Raw genomic sequence first — 18520 nt, 5'->3', positions numbered from 1 at the left:
TTTTTTTTTTTTTTTGAATGATCAGATTGGTTTTTCGTTTTCTAGTTGAACTTGAAGTTAAGTGTGCCCATCTCTGAAAAGTTGCTATGTTATAAGTATAAGATCAGAAATAAATCCATTTCTTCTATTGATGAGCAAAAAGGTTCATGTTTGGGAGAATGATGGTAACATTTCCCATTACGCTATTATAAACTGTAAAGCCAGGAATTAAGAACAAAAAGGGAACTCAATATTTGAATTATTAATTACCTTTTTTCAGTTCCCATGACCTCTCACGTGCACCAACATACACACACAATGTTTCATCATAGCTTACTACTTTTTAGTTTTAAAAATGAACAGGAGTAATAACAAGTTTAAAAAAAGAAAGAAAATATTTATATTCAAGTGTGTAAGAAAGTGATTCAAATAATGTTTGTCTATAAAAGAGTACAGCTTGCTTATCAAGAAAGACATTCAAATAATATTCTATAGAGACTATGTTTTGATCTTAAGATCTCATGCAAAAGATATACGAACTAATATCTAATATCGTAATTAGTTATTTGAGGATTAATATATAGTATAAATTATAAGAATGTACGTGAGTATAGTGATAAATTCATTTTCATTGTAGTTTTCTGTCTATCGATATCTATCAGATACACCGTAACTAAGCTCACTACCATATTTTATTTCTTTAATTTACCAATATTGACTCTAAAGTCTAAACACACATAGATATTTATCCATGCATAGTAAGGGGGAAAAAAAAGACATTTCTCCGTGCATTTATGTAGAATGTATTCATCAACTCAACTAAACAATATAAAAAAGAACAAAACACTTCATGTAACTAAAAATCAGTTATAAAATTAGTTATTATATATTTATATATTAACTTATTTTTTTATTTAATAATCGCTCACTAAAATTAAACATATCATAATAGAATAATTAAATCTATAATAGACAAATAAATAAATTTATTTATAATAATATAATAACTTGTATGAAATTTTAAATACATATTTTTATATTAGATAAATATTAAAATTAATTATCAGAATAAAATATACATTAAAATACAAAATAAATATTAAAATAAATTAAATTACGTATATATTTGTATATAAATACGTAGTGACCGATTTCGATGTACAAATAATATTATATTTTATATATAATAGTTGATTTTAGTGATTGAAATATTTTTTGTGTATACATAATATTATTGTATAATAATAAAATTGTGATACCATAATAAAATTGTGAAAGAATAAGAAAATAAAAGAATTGTGAAAGAAAAAGATGAAGAAATTTTATTGATTGTTGATTGAATAAATTGTAAACTATGAAGGTAAAACTAAGTATATATAGAGTATTGGCCTATGAAAGATAAAAGTAGATAAAGATAAGATATAGATAAAAATAAAGATAACTATAAGATAAGATAAAGACTAAATTATAATTTAATTTGTGTATTCTGTTGGACTAAATTTGTGGTTCGTGAGACGTTTTTATTGTTGTCATGGATTAAGGTGGAAGAGTGGTTTAATATATAAAAAAAATAAAAAATTGGTTTCGGATTAAGGAATAAGGACCCATTGAAAGAAACTAGAAGTCTAGAACGAGGACCATAAAAACCTTTCAAATGATTACCACGAGTCACCTCCGTAGTTTTCATTATGTAGCCAAGTTTCTCTATAAAAGATTGTGTGTGCTGCCTATCTGTCTGCTCAGTGTTCAATTCATCAACCATCAAAGATTAGTTTATGAATATGAGACTTACAAGTACCTGAAAACGTGGATCTTTTGACTTTTTCACTATCAAGTCGGCAGACACAGCCTTTTGAATATACTGATTTCGGGCTTAGGCCCACTTTAGTCTTTACGCACCCCCCAAAAACAAAAAAAACAAAAAAAAGTACTTCTTGATGAGGATTCTTCAATGTCAAGATGTCATGGTACTATCAAATATGTTAATTTGTCATTCATTTTTTGCTGACTCCAAGGTGCTTTCTTAAGTTGTTGATTTGTCCAGGGAATGAAAAGATTTGATGACACAGGTAATTAAGAGCAAGTAGCGGTTACTTTAAGGAACAACTACACATAATCAACCAATTACTAATAAATCTATGAAGTTAATGGATTAACCAATTACTATCATTAGGTGTTGGGGAATAAATATGCAACATGGATTAAATGATATCCTTGACAAACTTGGAACTACAAAGTTCGGACCAACACCTACCACCTCCAATTGTGATGGGACAATTCATCAGCCAAGAGTTAAGTTCTTTGCTGGTTACATGCTGGCCAGAATTTAACAAAGTTGCTGGCCCCTAAACTTTTCCTTTTATTTAATCATCTCTATTATCAGCAACTCAACTAATAAGTGATCTCTCATAGGTTTCAAAAAACAAGAACTTGATTTCAACTTCAAGGACTCATATTCAGTTTATTTGGCAAGTGTGGTGTGTTTGGACCTTTGATTTCGGTCTACTTTGAACCTTTTCAAGAACAATGAAATAGAGTTGGATAACAATTTAGTGCATAAGAATGATTGATTAGCTTCCTTTCTAATATTTGAAATATTTAGCTGAAAAGAAATGAAATTCATGGCAGACGTCATCAGAATTATTGACAAATCACTCAAAAAACTATAAGAAATGAAGTAGTGTTTGATTCCACTAGTCGTGGATGACAATACCAGAGATAACGTAGGAAGAGAAGACATATTTTTTGGTTATTTATTTCTTGTCTGTTTTATTGCTTCTCTGTATGCTGATAAATTCTAGAGTCTCCAACCAAACATTACACATGCATAGATTTGAAAGCGAAAGGTATGTAAGCTATTGGGAGCATAATTTGATTTGGTGCTGCTTCTACTTTGAGGGCAGAATATAACAGCTTTAGAAAAAGGTTTTATGGGAGATGACCAAGAACTTAGCAGTTAATGATCAAGGGAAAAATAGAATATTGGACAATCAAGCTCCAACATTAATTAAAATTAAATCTAATACAAATGAACTTAGTTGTACATTATGGACTCGACGGTACATATTATTACGAGAGTAAAAGGAAGCTCAACAATGTACATAGGCCTAAGCGTAGCTTCAACCGCAAGAGACAAGATTCTAACACAGCAAGAGACAAGATTCACATTCTAATGGTGATGAGTGAGGGAAGGAAAAGAAGGGATGGAGTGTAATATCAACTTCCTGCCACCTCTGCGAGTTGGAGATGATCCAAGTTCACAATTAGGAGAGGAAATCCTTTTGCCATTGGGAGAAGAGGTTTTTATGCAAGCGATAGGAGAGCTATCACCTTGGATAATGTCCATCATTTCATCATCTGCTACAGTTTGATGAGGCTTTTCTAACTTAACTTGAGGCCTAAGAATATTTGGTTTACCAAGCTTTTGGCTGGCAATCAATGCAGAACCAGAGATCGTAGCAATAAAAGATCTAGGCGGCTTTCCCTTCGATGAGAAGGGCAATGGAAGCAATGGTCTGTCACATTATAATGAATTAAGATCAATAATGGAAATTAATTTTTATCATCACAGCTGACAGAAAGAGCATATCAAACCTGGAAAGCCGTAATGGTGTTGCTTGAAGAGCAGAATTCTGATTTTCTTCAATATTCTGAATTTCAGTTTTCTGCAAAGCCTTTTCCACCTCGCCCTTTTCCGATGCTTCTGTCTCTTCTTCTGCCTCAGCATCTATTCCTGCAGAACCTGAATATAGGAAGGAATTGATATCTATGCAGGTCAGACATTGAAACAGCAAGTTGATGATATTGACTAACATGTTACCCCAATCATTTGCAACCTAACAGAAGACTTACCATCCTTTCTACCGAATGCGTTCTTGCAGCCTTCGCATCTACAGCTAATGGAGCAACCAACACCACCCTTTGAAAGAAAACCAACATTTAACTCGTATTATAACTGAAATAGGAGGCACAAATGATATAGAAACGGAAAATACCTGATAACATTCACAATATTTCTTTAGGCAGCTTGATTTCTTGCAATTACATCCTCTTTTGTGTCGTGCCGAAGCTGGAGTTTTGTTTGGATCATCCTGCAAAAAAGGATATATTTAATATGGGTAAAATGGGGCGAAAATTTGAATAATGATAAAATAATGTTGATTTTAGTTTTGCTGACCGCAATTTCAGAAACAGAATCAGAACTTCTGATGACTTTGGGAGCAAATGCAAGCGGGTTACGCGACTCAATCTGCTTGCGAGTTTGAAGAACAGTATCTTCATGAATAGGTTTATTGAAGCAATCTTGACAAGAGCAAGGTTCTATACAGTAGACTCCAGCAGCAAAGCACTCGCAATAACTGAGCAAAGAGTGAAGAGAATTTTAAGAAAGAACTAAGAAGGATACTAAGAATAATAGATAACACGCAAAACATAGATAACCAATATCAATTTACTAGGCTCATCACAGCATGTAAAATATCTTTGCTGCACCCAAAGAGATTAAAGGAGCATGTACTTGAACTTACAGCTTCAAACATTTTGATTTCTTACAATTACACCGTTTGCAAGACTCACTTTCTCCAGCTGTTTCCACCTTCCGCCTGCAAATCCAGCTTTTGGCCTCAGACTTATGATTCAAGTTCAAGGAAACTAAAATATAAAGGAGATATGAAGATTATATAGCAGAAGATTAGGTAATCAGCAACTCCACCTTTTCTTTTTGGGGCTATTCTGATTGAATTCTTCAACGGCCATGAGAGATAATGACTGACTACAATCTTCGACAGGCTGAACCTCATTCTCTGGCAGCTCCATATCTCTTTCAGAGGATGCAGGTAGCAATAATAGATGATGTTCTTGCGGTAACAAGGAAGAAGTGGAGCTGGGAATGTTAAGTTGTCTTCCAGAAGAAGACTTTTCATTTTTCATGCCACGGTGCTCCTTCAAAGTTGCAAGCGCATTCAAGTGTAAACCAATTCCCGGCAAAAAGCACCTCCTTGAATCACCACCAGTATTCCTCTCATCAGACTTTGTTGCATTGGAACTTGAATTTGAATTGCCATCTGAGTTATTTCTGCGAACGCTGGCCATCTCAAAGTCTAGACAGCGCCTCCGTATACCACGGTGTATAACATAAACATGCTGAACACAAACACAAGGAACTTTTGGGATCATTGCTTTGTTCAACATATTTACATAACAAGTAAAAAGAAAATATTCTAACTCATCAGATATTTATAAACCACAAAAGAGACAGCAAACCAAGGTGATACATTCTTCTTATTGTGGATACAATTTCAATATAAACCAAAAACATACAAACAACAATTTTAACTGTAATTGTTAACCTATCAAAATGTAGAAATGAATGCAAATATGATTTAATAACATGAATGCACACACACAAACATGGTAAAATCATATACATATGGTGAAGAACCCTATTATACATATACATATGGTGATAGCAAACGAGCATGCATGAACAATAAACAATAAATCATGCCATTCAGATCAACTCATCATCGAAAACTACACCAATGTGCATGAAAGTAGTGTCTTCACACACATAATTTACCATAAATCAAATAGATACGGTTTCCTACCTCATCATCCATTTTCTCACATGGATTGCTAGCCACCAAAGCAACATTAGCAATATTTTCCTGTGTGTATTGTGTGTCTGAAGCTAGTCCTGGTTTGGGAGGATGATCTTCATTTTCATGTCCTGATCCAGAAGCAACTTGATTGACAATGTGCATTATACGTCCAGAAGGGTCCAATTGTTTATTCATTAGATCCTTAAAAGCTTCTGAGACGTTTGGAGAACTAAAAATTAACATATCAGATGCATTATTAATTAAATTATCCCAATCACACTCGGTGCCATCAATTTTCGGCTCAGTCTGACATATTCCGTGGAGATGCAGTTCACCCTCCACCAAATTCTTTTTAGAGGATTCATGACTGCAGGCAACATCTGGTGCTGCCTCAGAAGAAGGCAATGACAGAAGTGTATTAGCCTCATCACCACAAAGTATAGGATCATATCCAGGGCTACCAGACTCATACTTTAAGGTCTGTGGCAGCTCGATTGAAAACTTTGCTTGTTCACTGGCTGGCTCAATTGAGGCATCCCCTATGGAAGTTCCTTTATCAGCATTTTTCTCTAACTCCCTTGAGTTATTACGTGCATGAGTTGAATCTGTAAGAGCCTGTTCACCTGAACCAGTTTGATTTTCATCCTCAGATGTAACCTTTGGCTTTGATGTGTCTAAAAGGTTATGCCTACAAACAAATAATAGAGAACTGTAAAACAACAGGCTAGTAAAACATCTGTATGGACAAATTTAACATGCAATTATCAAGAAAAAAAAAAGAAAGCAGGAAAAAGAAATGATAAGAAAACATAAGCTACAATTACCTCCTCAGGAATCTGGATTCCTTGTTAGAGTTGACATGGGGTGATGTGAAAACCGATGGAGGGGATGAAAAGCTAATTGAACTGAAGGTCTGGGTAATGTGAACAGATTTAACTGGCTTTATAGGAGATAGACTATTGAGAAAGTTAAATACCGGTGAATCCTGCACATAGTAAGCACACATATATGATTAAACTGATGAATTAAAGGAAAATTTCTTCTACACAAGCAACAAGTAAGTTCATCTCGTGTTGCATGGCAAAACCATGTAGATTAATCATTTCATTTTCTTTTTCAAATAATAAATAATTACTTAAAATACCGGATCTCACAGGAAATGCACAAGTGCAAATCAAATCATAATTAAGAATATAAGTGTAATTGTGTAAACACATGGAATGCATGATGGCAGAAATGAAGGCCAAAATTATATTAACTCTTTCAAGGACACAAAATGATGTTGAATTATTAATTTCAAAGCTGAGAAGATTTTCTAAATAAATAAAGACTAAAAATTTAGACCAGAATATACTTTACTTCACAAGTTTGAAAATTTGGAAAATTAATTTGACTTGCTACTGGGAAAAATTATACTGGTTTTGTTGTTTTACAAATCCAATTGAAAATAAATTAAATTTAACAAAATGCCTGAATTTTACAGAAAAAAAAAGAGAAAAAATTCAATTGTAGCTCTGGGAGTGAAAAAGTCAAACTCCAATGATTGCAAATTGCCAAAAAGGGGGAGCGGGGGGGTAGGAAGCGTAGAACAGTGTAGAAAACACGAGAACCAAGGAAGAAGCAGAGAGATCTGCAACACTGAAGCTCATAACAAGGAAGCTGGTCAAGAAAGACCTCACCAGAGTTTCAAAAAAGAAAAGATGGAGCTTCCAAAATAATTTTTTTACAAAAAGAAAAAGCACATGCAGAGACAGAGGAAGAAGAAGAAGAACCTCAAATTTGGGGGGATTGAGGTTGTTGGTGGTGGTGGCCCTGTCGGGAGTGTCCATTTGCAGAGAGTGATATAGGAAAGAGCATTACAACAATGCTCTCACTCGGTCACTCCATTTTCGGAGAGAAGAAGAAGAAGAAGAAGAAGAAGAATGAGAATTCAAGTGAAGAGGGTAAGGCGGGATTTGTTATCGTTCATAATAAATAATAAAATAATAAATAAATAAATAAATAATAAAAACAATCACTCCTCTTCACAGCTGTGTTTTTTCTTTTCCTTTTCCCTTTTGCTACTTTCTTTCTTTGTTTTTACTGCTTGTTTTTTTTTTTGTGGTCCACCTTCTTTGATTAACTAATCCTACTACTATTACGGATTTAGGTTACTACTTACTTACTAGTCTAGTATCTTTCCTTTTTTATTGGGGATCAATGTTAAACATCTACTAAACACTAATCCTCAATTATTGATTCTGGATTAATTCCTTATTATTGTAGTTGTTACAAATCACAAATTTAATATCATTAATTATAGAATAAATATCCAAATTAATACCTAAAGAATTTTAGATCAGACACTTTGATTCTCAATCAATTTTTATTCTCAAAAAATGCTAAAAAATTATCTCTGTTTAACAATATCTTATAATAAAATTTATTATAAAAATATTTATTCATCGGTCAACACATATGAAACAATTTATTTAAAGCAATTTAAAGACAAATTTGTCCGGTAAAAATAATTCTCAAAGATTTTTAGAGAATAAAAATTTATTGAGAATTAAAATTACCAATCAAAAATTCTGTAAACACTCAAATAAGTATATATTCTTAATTATATTTTTTTGCATATCCACACTCAATTATAATTTATAACTATGAATTTTTATTTTCATATATTGACTATATAAAATAATTCTTATAATATATTTAATTAAATAATCATATAAGACTATTTATATTTAGAGTACATTAAAATTCAACTCTTATAACTATTAACTAATAGTAGTATATTGTAACATCACCCTTCTTATGATTTGTGACATTTCTTAACATTAATTGGACCCCAACTTCAAAGCAAATTAGACACAAAGATGGTACCTAAAAATTATTAAATGATTTATATGTGTGATTGAATTATTTAATATAAAATATGTTAATACTTTAATTGTTTTTATATCAAGATTTTTCTGTAAATATTTTTAGATATCTCAAAAATGTTGATAGCAAAAATCATACATTCTTAGAAAATAATAATACTATAATAATAACGCATCAGTTGAGAATATTCTCAGCCTTTGCGGTGCAGTTTACTTCTTTTCACATTTTAATTTTAAATATAAAAATTAAGAACTCCTCTTTCTGGATTTCTTTTTTTTAGTGGTTATTTACTTTTAATTTTTATTCCTTGCTTGCTTGGTGTGTATACTTTCGATGTTATGGGCACGTTTTTATTTGTTCATTTACTTGTTGATTAGCATAGAGCATCCAATAATTATTTGATACTCTAGCGAGCTGAGAGAAAGATTTTTAAGCATCAAATTACTAGAGCATCCCAAAGATTGATAACATTCATTAATATTGTTGGTCCTCAATATAATGATGCTTGCCTTTTTCAACAAACCAAAATAAATTTGAAGAGGCACGGTGACAAATGTTATTTATGTCATACTATATTACTATATGGCTAGTGATTCAGAATCCATACTCCATGCAATTCGTGATGATATAATTAATAACATTTAATTACATATACATTATTACTTCACATACACGTTTCTACTTAATTTGTTTAATTAGATTTTAGAATAATAAAGATCATCATATATATATGCACAATGCATACTTTGGGTCTTACTTTCTTTCTTATGTGTATTATTAAGGGTGTACATGGTGAGAACACATTGGGTTTGGCTTAATCTAAATCCGATCCAAAATATAGATCGGACCTAATTTTTAGATCCTAACTCGATCTTAGACCCAATAAAATTTATGTATTTTTGGGCCGGGTGAAAACTGGATGAAAACTGAGTGAAAATCGGGTCTTTAGCATGTAAATATTATCTAATTTCCAATCGTTATTTCACAATTCACATAGTAAAATTTACTTAAAAAAATATAACAAGAATCAACCATTCTCTAAAATTAAAGCATAACCATAATCAATACTAATATTGCCTAATAACACTAAATATTTAAATCAATACAAATAACACAATATTATGCATTAGTCTAAAGTCTTATGCATTTTAAACATAAAACATTAACTTATAATCTTATAATGACTAATAGCACAAAATATTAAGGTTTATAATATTTAAATTTCATATAAGAATAGCCATCATTCATCACTAATAACACAAAATATTAATTGTGTATGATGACCAGGCCACCGAGCTAAGTTCGGGTGACCCGAGTTATGGCCCGGACCCGACCCGAAATAATGACCGGATTTATTTTTAAGAACTTTACCCAACCATAAATCCGATGAAATCACACTAAATTAGTCCCTAATGTGTTTGGGGCCGGGTCGGGCTATGTACATCCCTATGTATTATAATACATAAAACAAAATAAAATAAAATAAAAACCAAAATAACTCATCCAAAACAATTTTTTTTTTATGAAACGGTGATAATTCAATAAAATTATTTATTGGATTTGCTCCTTTATTTGTGTTAACAAAAAAGCAAAAGGCACGCCATTAAAGTTTTGGGATGACTAAGCCTTTTTAGTTTCCGGTCTTGGCGCTCCGCGAATTTGAAAAACTTCTAATAATTTGGTATGAAGAAGGACCCACTCACACTCAAGAGTCAAGACGTTATAATATATAGTTTTACATTATTATTAAAGGTAAAATTTCTAACTCTACCAATATACTCAAACCAAAAGAATAGAGGTAAATAAAACGATGTTGATATTGATGATGTGTACGTGCCCCTAACCCCAAAACCAAGGATTCCGTCATTTCCAAAGTTAGGGCACCAAACAAATGAAAAGGGTCCCGGACCTTTAACTAGGGCAGGTGGTCCCTTAAGTGTTTATGTGAAATTGTAAATTCATTCATTAAAAGGTACATGCCGAGTCGCGTGACTTATTATTATCCCTACCCACATTAATAAATACAATATTACATGAAAATAATGGACGGTCAAGATTATAACTACTCCCATCCTAGTTTATTTTCCTTTCCATGCTCCAAAATCCGAAGTCCAAGTCCTACCCACATTCCCTGGGAAGGGAAGTTCATCATGGTGTCTTCTATTTCCCTAACATGTTTATTTTTATTTGTCAGTCACGTGCCACAGAGCTGGCTCCATCTAAATACATTCCTAATAATATAAGACCATGAATAAATAAATTTAAAGTAATTGAACTTCCATCACTAATTTAATTTCTTATTTTGAGGCACCGTGGAGAGCAAGTGTCAGAAATTCCGGATTGACAAAATATAACGCAGTTGACTATATATTATAATAAAGAGACCAATTAATTAAGGGGCCGGGGTGACTTGCTTCATCACTATATATAATATAATTTCTTAATTAATTTTTGGATGCTGTTTGTTATAGATATCAACAATAGAAAGGACACAATAATCCTTAAAATAAAATAAATGTATACATGATGATCAAAGATCAAGGAGAGGTTGGTAAGGAGCGTCATGCTTTAATTTTGTGACATGATGCATGACTGCATGTAGTTGTATATATTAGCCATTATTATTATTGCATTGAGAATTTTAGAAGCTTGTCAATTATCATATATACATGAATGGATAATGCAAGCTTGTTTAATTTGGAGCCTTCTTTATTTTGTTTTGCATCATACATATTTTTCCATGAAGTTTCTTATATGGATTTTTCTCACAAGATACGCATAATAGAATCGTTAAATGATTTAATAATAGATTTGATTAAATTGTTATTTTATATCTTTTAATTATTAATTTCACATAAAATTAATTGCGTATAAAATTTTTACCAAATTATAAAGTGCTACTATGCAAAAATGATAATAAGACTCACAAACGTTTTTTGATTTGAATATGGAAGTAAAGAAAGTGTTGAACTCGCGTACAGAGAGGAGGGATGCTTCACCTCGTTGTGGGATTAGAGGAAGTAGAACTCAGATCTTGCGAGTTATGTCCCTCAAAATGTAAAAAAAAAAAGTTATCCAGAACAAGAAAAACGGAGGGTCCAAATTCCACGTTTCAGATTTCAAATTCCATCAGCTGCAAATCGGACCATGCGATTTGTGAAGCCAACTTTTATGAACTTGCATGGTCCGAGTTGTGTACTCTAAATTTTTTTCAACTTTTTAAACACAAATTGAAGGGTCCGATTTGTATACTCCCACAATTTTAAAAAACACCAAAAATTACCATATTAAAGTATATCACTCATTTTACTTCCATATCAAAATTTTTTAGCCACTCACAAACCTCATAGACAATATAACAAAAACATTTGACTGAAAAATGTAGATTTTTACTTATGAAACCAAAGTCTTCTCTCTACACTTTCTCTTTTAGTACTTTACTTTGTTTGTTGAAACTTGCAATAGTGCCACAAAGGAAAAGTCAATATTACAGAGGGAAAATGTCAGAGCTAAAGAAAAAAAAAAAAAAAGGAGTGTACTATATTATGTATGAGGTTGAAATGTAATATTTGTAACAAGTATCTAATAATTAAGGGGCTGTGGTATGTGTGAACCCATAAATTAATAGAATCACTTTATTATTTCCATATATGCCACGTTGCTAACGAACTTTCCAAGATAATCTGTCTTCATCCGAATTCAAGTTTCTTCCACTGGATTTAAACAAGTATGTCTTCATGTCCTAAGTACCACTATTTTAATCCCTGCAATCTTCGTTTACAGAAAGTTATATTTTGTGCTTTAATTTGCTATCCGAAGGAACATTTCGGGCCAATTCATTTCGTAATAGCTACGAAACAAATTACTATTTTCCTATAATTTATCATTGTCGGTACGTGCTTCATTGCTTTTGCTTTTATATATTTTTATTTTTAATTTTCCCTCCTCTTTATCAAGATTTGTAAATTATTCTCCTACCCTAACTTTACAATGTTTATCATGCACAAGTAACAAGATTTGAGTGTTGAAGTAATATTCAATAACCCAAACGCAGCTTTAATAAATTGTTTCAACTTTCAATATACCTAATTTGCAGATTAAAAAAGAATTGTTAGTAAAAATTTCCATAAATTCCTGTTTGCAATTTTGTTCTAGTTATAATGGATCTAGGCCTTTTTTATTGTCACAAATGGACTAAAGCTTGGATTTAAAAGAAGTAGCACTTGGGCTTTGGAATGCTCGTTTTATAATGGCCCATAATCCAGACCAAAAATATTGAAGATAGCAAATAATTAGGGCTGTTGTAAACTTCTAACATACCACCATTAGACAAAATATTTTGGAGAAGTATTTGTAGTTTTTTTTAAATACAAATATTTTATTTTGTATTTATATTTGGTAAATAAAAGAGATCATTAGTTCATTACATATTTTATAAAATTAGGTGTGTTTTTTTCATAACACTTAAAAGAGATATATATTTTTTAAAATTAAAAATATAATATAATCTTATATATTAATAAATATTCAAATTTACTCTTAAATAATTATTCACATCAGATTTTATTTACGATCAAAATTCTTCCTTTATTTATATCTATTATAGTCATTTTTAAATTTTAAAAATTATTTTATCAAACACAATTGTCAATGCTTGTGACTATTAAAAAGTTTAATTACTTTGTTGGTCCTTATAATTTTTGCCATTTTAAGCAAAGTGGTTGAATGATATGGTACTTTACTTCTTATATACCTAATTTGCATTTCTATTTTGTATTTTTAATTTAAGTATTTTTTACTTTTAATGTTTGTAAAAAAATAAAAATAAAAATAAAAACAAAATATATATCACCCAAATTTCTAAAAACAAAATACTAAAAATAAAAATACAAACTAAACATACTCTAAATTTCTTTTGAGTTATATATCACCCAACATTCATGTTTTGAATTTAGAGTGAGTAAAAAAAAGTCAAAGGATGATGATATGAATATCCTTTACCAATAATTAATACTCCTTAGGTCTTGTAAGATTGTACACTCCACAAACTGATGCAAAATACTATGAATGTATTTTGTGCATAAATCTATGTTTAGTTCTTAATGAAATTTGATTGCTCATGTTCTGGTCTTTCGTTATCCAATAGCAAACTATGCAAGAAAAGATAAGCGTGCTTAATTGCATATATTTAGGGAATCTCACAAAATCTCTGGTTTTCTGAACAAAAAATCGTTCTTGGCTTTGGCATGAATTTGATCAAAATGGAACCACTAGAATTGAAGTTTATCCAGTGTTGAATCATAATCAATACTGCAAGGATTGAGTACATTGCATTTGTTTGAATACGTGTTGTTCTAGTAAGTTTTGCTTGAAAATTTTCTTTTGTTTAGTATTATGTTTTATTTTGTCGTGTTAAGTTATTTCCTTTTAAAACAATTGAATTTTTAATTAATTCAATTCAAATATCATTAAATTTGGAATTTGAATCCTCTAAAGTTTGAATTTCACTTTAGAGAATAAAATGTGATCTTTTACCATTTATTTCATAGGAGGGACCAAAAATAAATAGGAAAGAGAAACCATTCAAGGATAGAAGATCACACTTTACTCTCTAAAGTAAAATTCAAACTTTAGAGGATCCAAATCCTTAAATTTGTTATTATATATTTATATATTTTTATTTTACAAATCTATTCTATACCATAACTTACTTTTTATGTAAATATAATATGATTGATTATTTATATCAAAAAAATTCTAAAAATATAAAATTGGTTCCACAAAAACTAAAATAGAATAGAACTACTAGGATCATTGTGCAAAAAACAAAAAAAATAATTGGGTCTTTAAATTCAAATATTAAAATAATAAAAACAAAAGATAAATCAACATAAGATTAGACAAATATATATAAATTTTGATATATTTGAAGAAAGTGTCGAAATCAAAACAGAGTTTGATCCTATGAACCTCGTAGGGCGTGTTTTAAGGAAGACAAGACCCGCGCTTGTATCCATATATATGTGTTAACCATTGCACCATTCATTCCCTTTTACTTTCTTTCTGAATTCTGATATCTGATTCAGATACTGATATGATATGATGCAAAGAATCACAACCTCTGCATTCCTCGCTTTAACTCCTTTTTCAAAAGCCAAAGCCTATGATTCCTAGAACAACATCAACACCAACGCTTCAAGCTTTGGTAGGTACCATGCATTACTTATATCATACATGGGAATGGAATGCCCTTCATGCAAGTTTCTCTCTTTCCTTTCAATTTGTAAACTTTTTAGCCTGATTCTGCAATTCTCTATTGATTTACTTGCTTGCATTGCATGCAGCTCCTTGTTCCTCTGTTTCTCCTGATTTCATATCGTCCTTTTCAAGCTTTTTGCTGGGGTAATTTTGCTTTTTCCACCCAAAAATTTGATTTTTCTGGGTCGTGGTCTTGGTCGTTGAATTATGTGAATTGGGACGTTTTCTGGTAGCTTTGGCATTGTTTTAATGTTTGGAAATCTAGATGATTGGTAATTTTGTGGTTTGTACCCGCGGAATAAACAAATTCAGGATAGTGAAAGGGATAGGTGGTTGGTCAGGAGAAAATTGTTGGTTTTGAATGTTGATTTTCTAGGAAGAATGTATAGGGCCATTTTTTTATAGGGACACTTGTTTCATAGCTTTGGTGTTTTATGAACAATTTTTTTGGTGCTGATTTTTCATTTGCTTTCCAGATTGAGGTGTCCAAGATGCATTCGGAAAGTGGGGATGTTGGGACACCAAAAGGGCATTGGAAGAAGCTAAGGCGTTGAATTCAAAGATGAAGCGTAGTGGGAACCTAAGCTGCAAAGATATGCTGTTTAGAGCTGATAAGATTGATCTCAAGAGTTTGGACGATGAGCTAGAAAAACACCTTACTAGGGTTCTGTCTAGACATATTGAGGCCAAAAGGCCTAAAGAAGAGTGGGAGATTGATTTGGCAAAACTAAATTTGCAACATGTTGTGGCGAATGGGGCCTATGGCACTGTCTATAAGGGCACCTATGATGGCCAAGATGTTGCAGGTTTCAATTTGCACTCTTAATTGTCTTTTGTTGTCCAAAGAATTCAAAACCTGTTATTCAATGTTTTTAGATACTAAAAGTTCTAAAAGTTTTGGTATCCTGTCAAGGTTTAATTAATGTTTATGCCTGTTGTAAATTGAATAATTGTTATCGAATTCAAGAGACATTCTGAGTGCTGCTGTGCTGAATTTTGTAGTGAAAGTGTTGGATTGGGGTGAGGATGGTGGTGCTTCTGCTGCTTCCTTAAGAGCATCATTCCAGCAGGAGGTTACTGTTTGGCAAAAACTTGATCATCCAAACGTTACAAAAGTACAAACTTCTCACTCATGCATTTAAATTTGAATTAAATGTTACTGCTTTGTTAAGAGCAAGATGATTTTTTGTTAATCATAACTCAGTTTTGTTCATTCCTGTGACAGTTTGTTGGAGCTTCAATGGGGACATCAAACCTCCGAATTCCAAGAGAAGCCGGAGGCCAAGATTCTCTCCCTACTCAAGCATGTTGCGTGGTTGTTGAGTTCATCCCCGGTGGAACTCTGAAAAATTACTTGTTTAAGAACAGACGGAGGAAACTTCCTTACAAGACTGTGATTCAGCTGGCTTTGGATCTCTCTCGAGGGTGAGGAAACAGCTGTTGAATTCTCTTTTAGGACTGAGTTATCTAATATAATGTTGTCTCTCAATTGCAGTCTTAGTTATCTACATTCGAAAAAGATCGTGCATCGTGATGTTAAAACAGATAATATGTTGCTCGATATGAATCGAAATTTGAAAATAGCTGATTTTGGAGTTGCTCGTGTGGAAGCTTTGAATCCAAATGAGATGACAGGTGAAACAGGAACCATTGGATATATGGCACCAGAGGTATGTATGAAACGAAAATAAGTAATATTATGTTTAGACTGTGTTTGGTTAGTGTCTTTTAGACGCAAAGACATAAACACAAATACACAAGTAGACATAGACACAAATATGGCCTTAAAATGTGTTTAAACTAAAGTTGATTTTGTGTAGGTTTTAGTAGGCAAGCCTTACAATAGAAGATGTGATGTGTATAGCTTTGGCATTTGCTTGTGGGAAATATACTGTTGTGATATGCCATATTCGACACGAAGCTTTGTTGATGTCTCGTCGGCAGTTACTCATCAGAATTTGCGACCGGATATTCCTCGATGCTGCCCGAGTGCATTGGCGAACATCATGCGAAAATGCTGGGATGGGAACCCGAACAAGCGGCCGGAGATGGGTCAGGTGGTGCAAATGTTGGAAGCAATTGATACCAGCAAAGGAGGAGGGATGCTGCCTGATGATCAGGCTCCATTTTGTTTCTGTTTTGGAACAGTTCGTGGTCCTTAGAGTGATTTCTTTCTTTTATTGTTACCTTGTTTTTATAATTTCAACACTAGGGGACACTTTGTTGTTGTATGATTGTATCCAGTTCTCAAAACTCGCTTTCTTAGCCATCAAGCAAAGCTTTCGCTCCATAGCTTTATATTAAGGACTAATTCGTCGCGAATCTGATATTCATTTAAAGATTGGTCGCTAACCCATGGATTGCTGCATAGACAAAACGGGATTCAAATTTCTGACACTTGTTTAAGCAGACTAGTAAATTAACTACTAGATCAACTCAACTTGGTTAGCCATTTTTTTTTTGTTTCCTACGGTATCCCCCAACTCGGCAGGTCAAGGACTAATCCGTCGCAGTATTGAACTCCATTTAAGGGTTTGCCGCTGGTTAATGGGTTGCTACATGCACAAGGTGGGATTCGAACCCCCGACACTTGCTTAAGCGGACTAAGCGGACTAGTGAGCTAACCACTAGACCAATCCAACTTGGTTTTCCATATTTTTTTATTCTGGGATTGAGAGGCCCAATAGCTTCCTATGTTTTGGGCTTTGAGCTGTGTTTGCCCTTATTATACTCAACTTATTTTTGGACTTGCACTTTTGTTTCAATAATTTCACTACTACCGTCCAAAAATATCATAGAATTGCTTTTAACTTGAATACTATATTAGTTAAGCTTACTGGATTGGTATATAAAACTCTCAAGTCAGTGAGTCACAACAGATTCCATGCTTAGATCTACCAATTACTATTTTCCAATACTTGACCTAAACTTTACATTGGCTTTGGCACCATTGTTGAGTGTTGGAAATACTACCCTAAATCCTCATAGTAAAGGCAATAATGCAAACAGAAGAACCAAATACAAAGAAGAAAACAAGCAAAATTCAACATATTCTGACTCTATCACCTTCATCCACGATCCAATTTGGAGTCCTAAAATCTTCCACTATCCACAACTTTTGCATAATGATTGAAGTTGTGAATCATTTTGTGACTAAAGATTATATAAAAGATACGCAACTTTCAAAAGCTACTATACAATATACAATGTATCGTTTTCTTATCGAGGTGAATGTCTATGCCAAACCTCTGATGAGATTCTTACTTAACCCGTTAAGACCAGAAACATGCCAAGAGGGATCGATCATACCTTAATTGTGGTCAACAACAATGCTAAACAATCTTTATGTTTTCGTGGGACAAACTCAAACTTGTAATTTCGGAGCATGAACCTCATTGCAACACGTGTTTTATACATCTTTCTCGGTGATGCCACGCATTATGTAACGTTTGTTTTAAGGTATTGAGACAGATATTAGGAGATTCATATTTAGTATCATGTTTGTTGGTTCAGAGATTGGTACTAAAATTTGTCTTTGTCTCCAAAATTTCAGTATTTCAGTACCTCCAAAAAGTAGGGACATAGGAGACTACAATTTTTAGAGATGAAGACTAAAATGTTATAACATTTTATACCTAAAATACTTTCATTTCAATTAGTTAATTCCAATTTTACCTTTTGTACAAATTAAATTAGAATTTCATTTTTGTTTTAATTTCTGTCTCCCACTTTGCATCAAACAGAATACTGAAATTTATTTCAATCTCTATCTCTTAGTCTCTGTCTCTCAGTCTCAATTTTTCTGTCTCTGTCTC

At 32.3% G+C, this 18520-nt stretch overlaps 2 protein-coding genes across 2 annotated transcripts; one reads left to right on the top strand and one right to left on the bottom strand.

Annotated features, from left to right (window-relative positions):
- Positions 1 to 2961: 2961 nt before the first annotated feature.
- Positions 2962 to 7536, bottom strand: LOC112776094 (protein tesmin/TSO1-like CXC 2). The gene is made up of 10 exons (XM_025820079.3): positions 7352 to 7536; positions 6404 to 6564; positions 5586 to 6267; positions 4691 to 5121; positions 4506 to 4580; positions 4157 to 4337; positions 3975 to 4070; positions 3832 to 3898; positions 3574 to 3721; positions 2962 to 3494 (listed from the first exon to the last, which is right to left on the bottom strand). The coding sequence occupies exons 1-10, from the start codon at positions 7406 to 7408 to the stop codon at positions 3149 to 3151; spliced, it is 2244 nt and encodes a 747-aa protein (XP_025675864.1). The 5' UTR covers positions 7409 to 7536; the 3' UTR covers positions 2962 to 3148.
- A 6848-nt stretch (positions 7537 to 14384) lies between these two features.
- Positions 14385 to 17027, top strand: LOC112779790 (serine/threonine-protein kinase 52). Its single transcript, XM_025824137.2, has 6 exons — positions 14385 to 14652; positions 15182 to 15511; positions 15708 to 15820; positions 15931 to 16130; positions 16201 to 16375; positions 16526 to 17027. The coding sequence occupies exons 2-6, from the start codon at positions 15268 to 15270 to the stop codon at positions 16865 to 16867; spliced, it is 1074 nt and encodes a 357-aa protein (XP_025679922.1). The 5' UTR covers positions 14385 to 14652; positions 15182 to 15267; the 3' UTR covers positions 16868 to 17027.
- The last annotated feature ends 1493 nt before the right edge of the window (positions 17028 to 18520 follow it).

The sequence above is a fragment of the Arachis hypogaea genome, chromosome 19 (assembly GCF_003086295.3).
Source record: "Arachis hypogaea cultivar Tifrunner chromosome 19, arahy.Tifrunner.gnm2.J5K5, whole genome shotgun sequence".
NCBI lineage: Eukaryota > Viridiplantae > Streptophyta > Magnoliopsida > Fabales > Fabaceae > Arachis > Arachis hypogaea.
The sequence above is the reverse complement of the archived record's forward strand: the minus strand, read 5'-3'. Positions and strand labels throughout refer to the sequence as shown.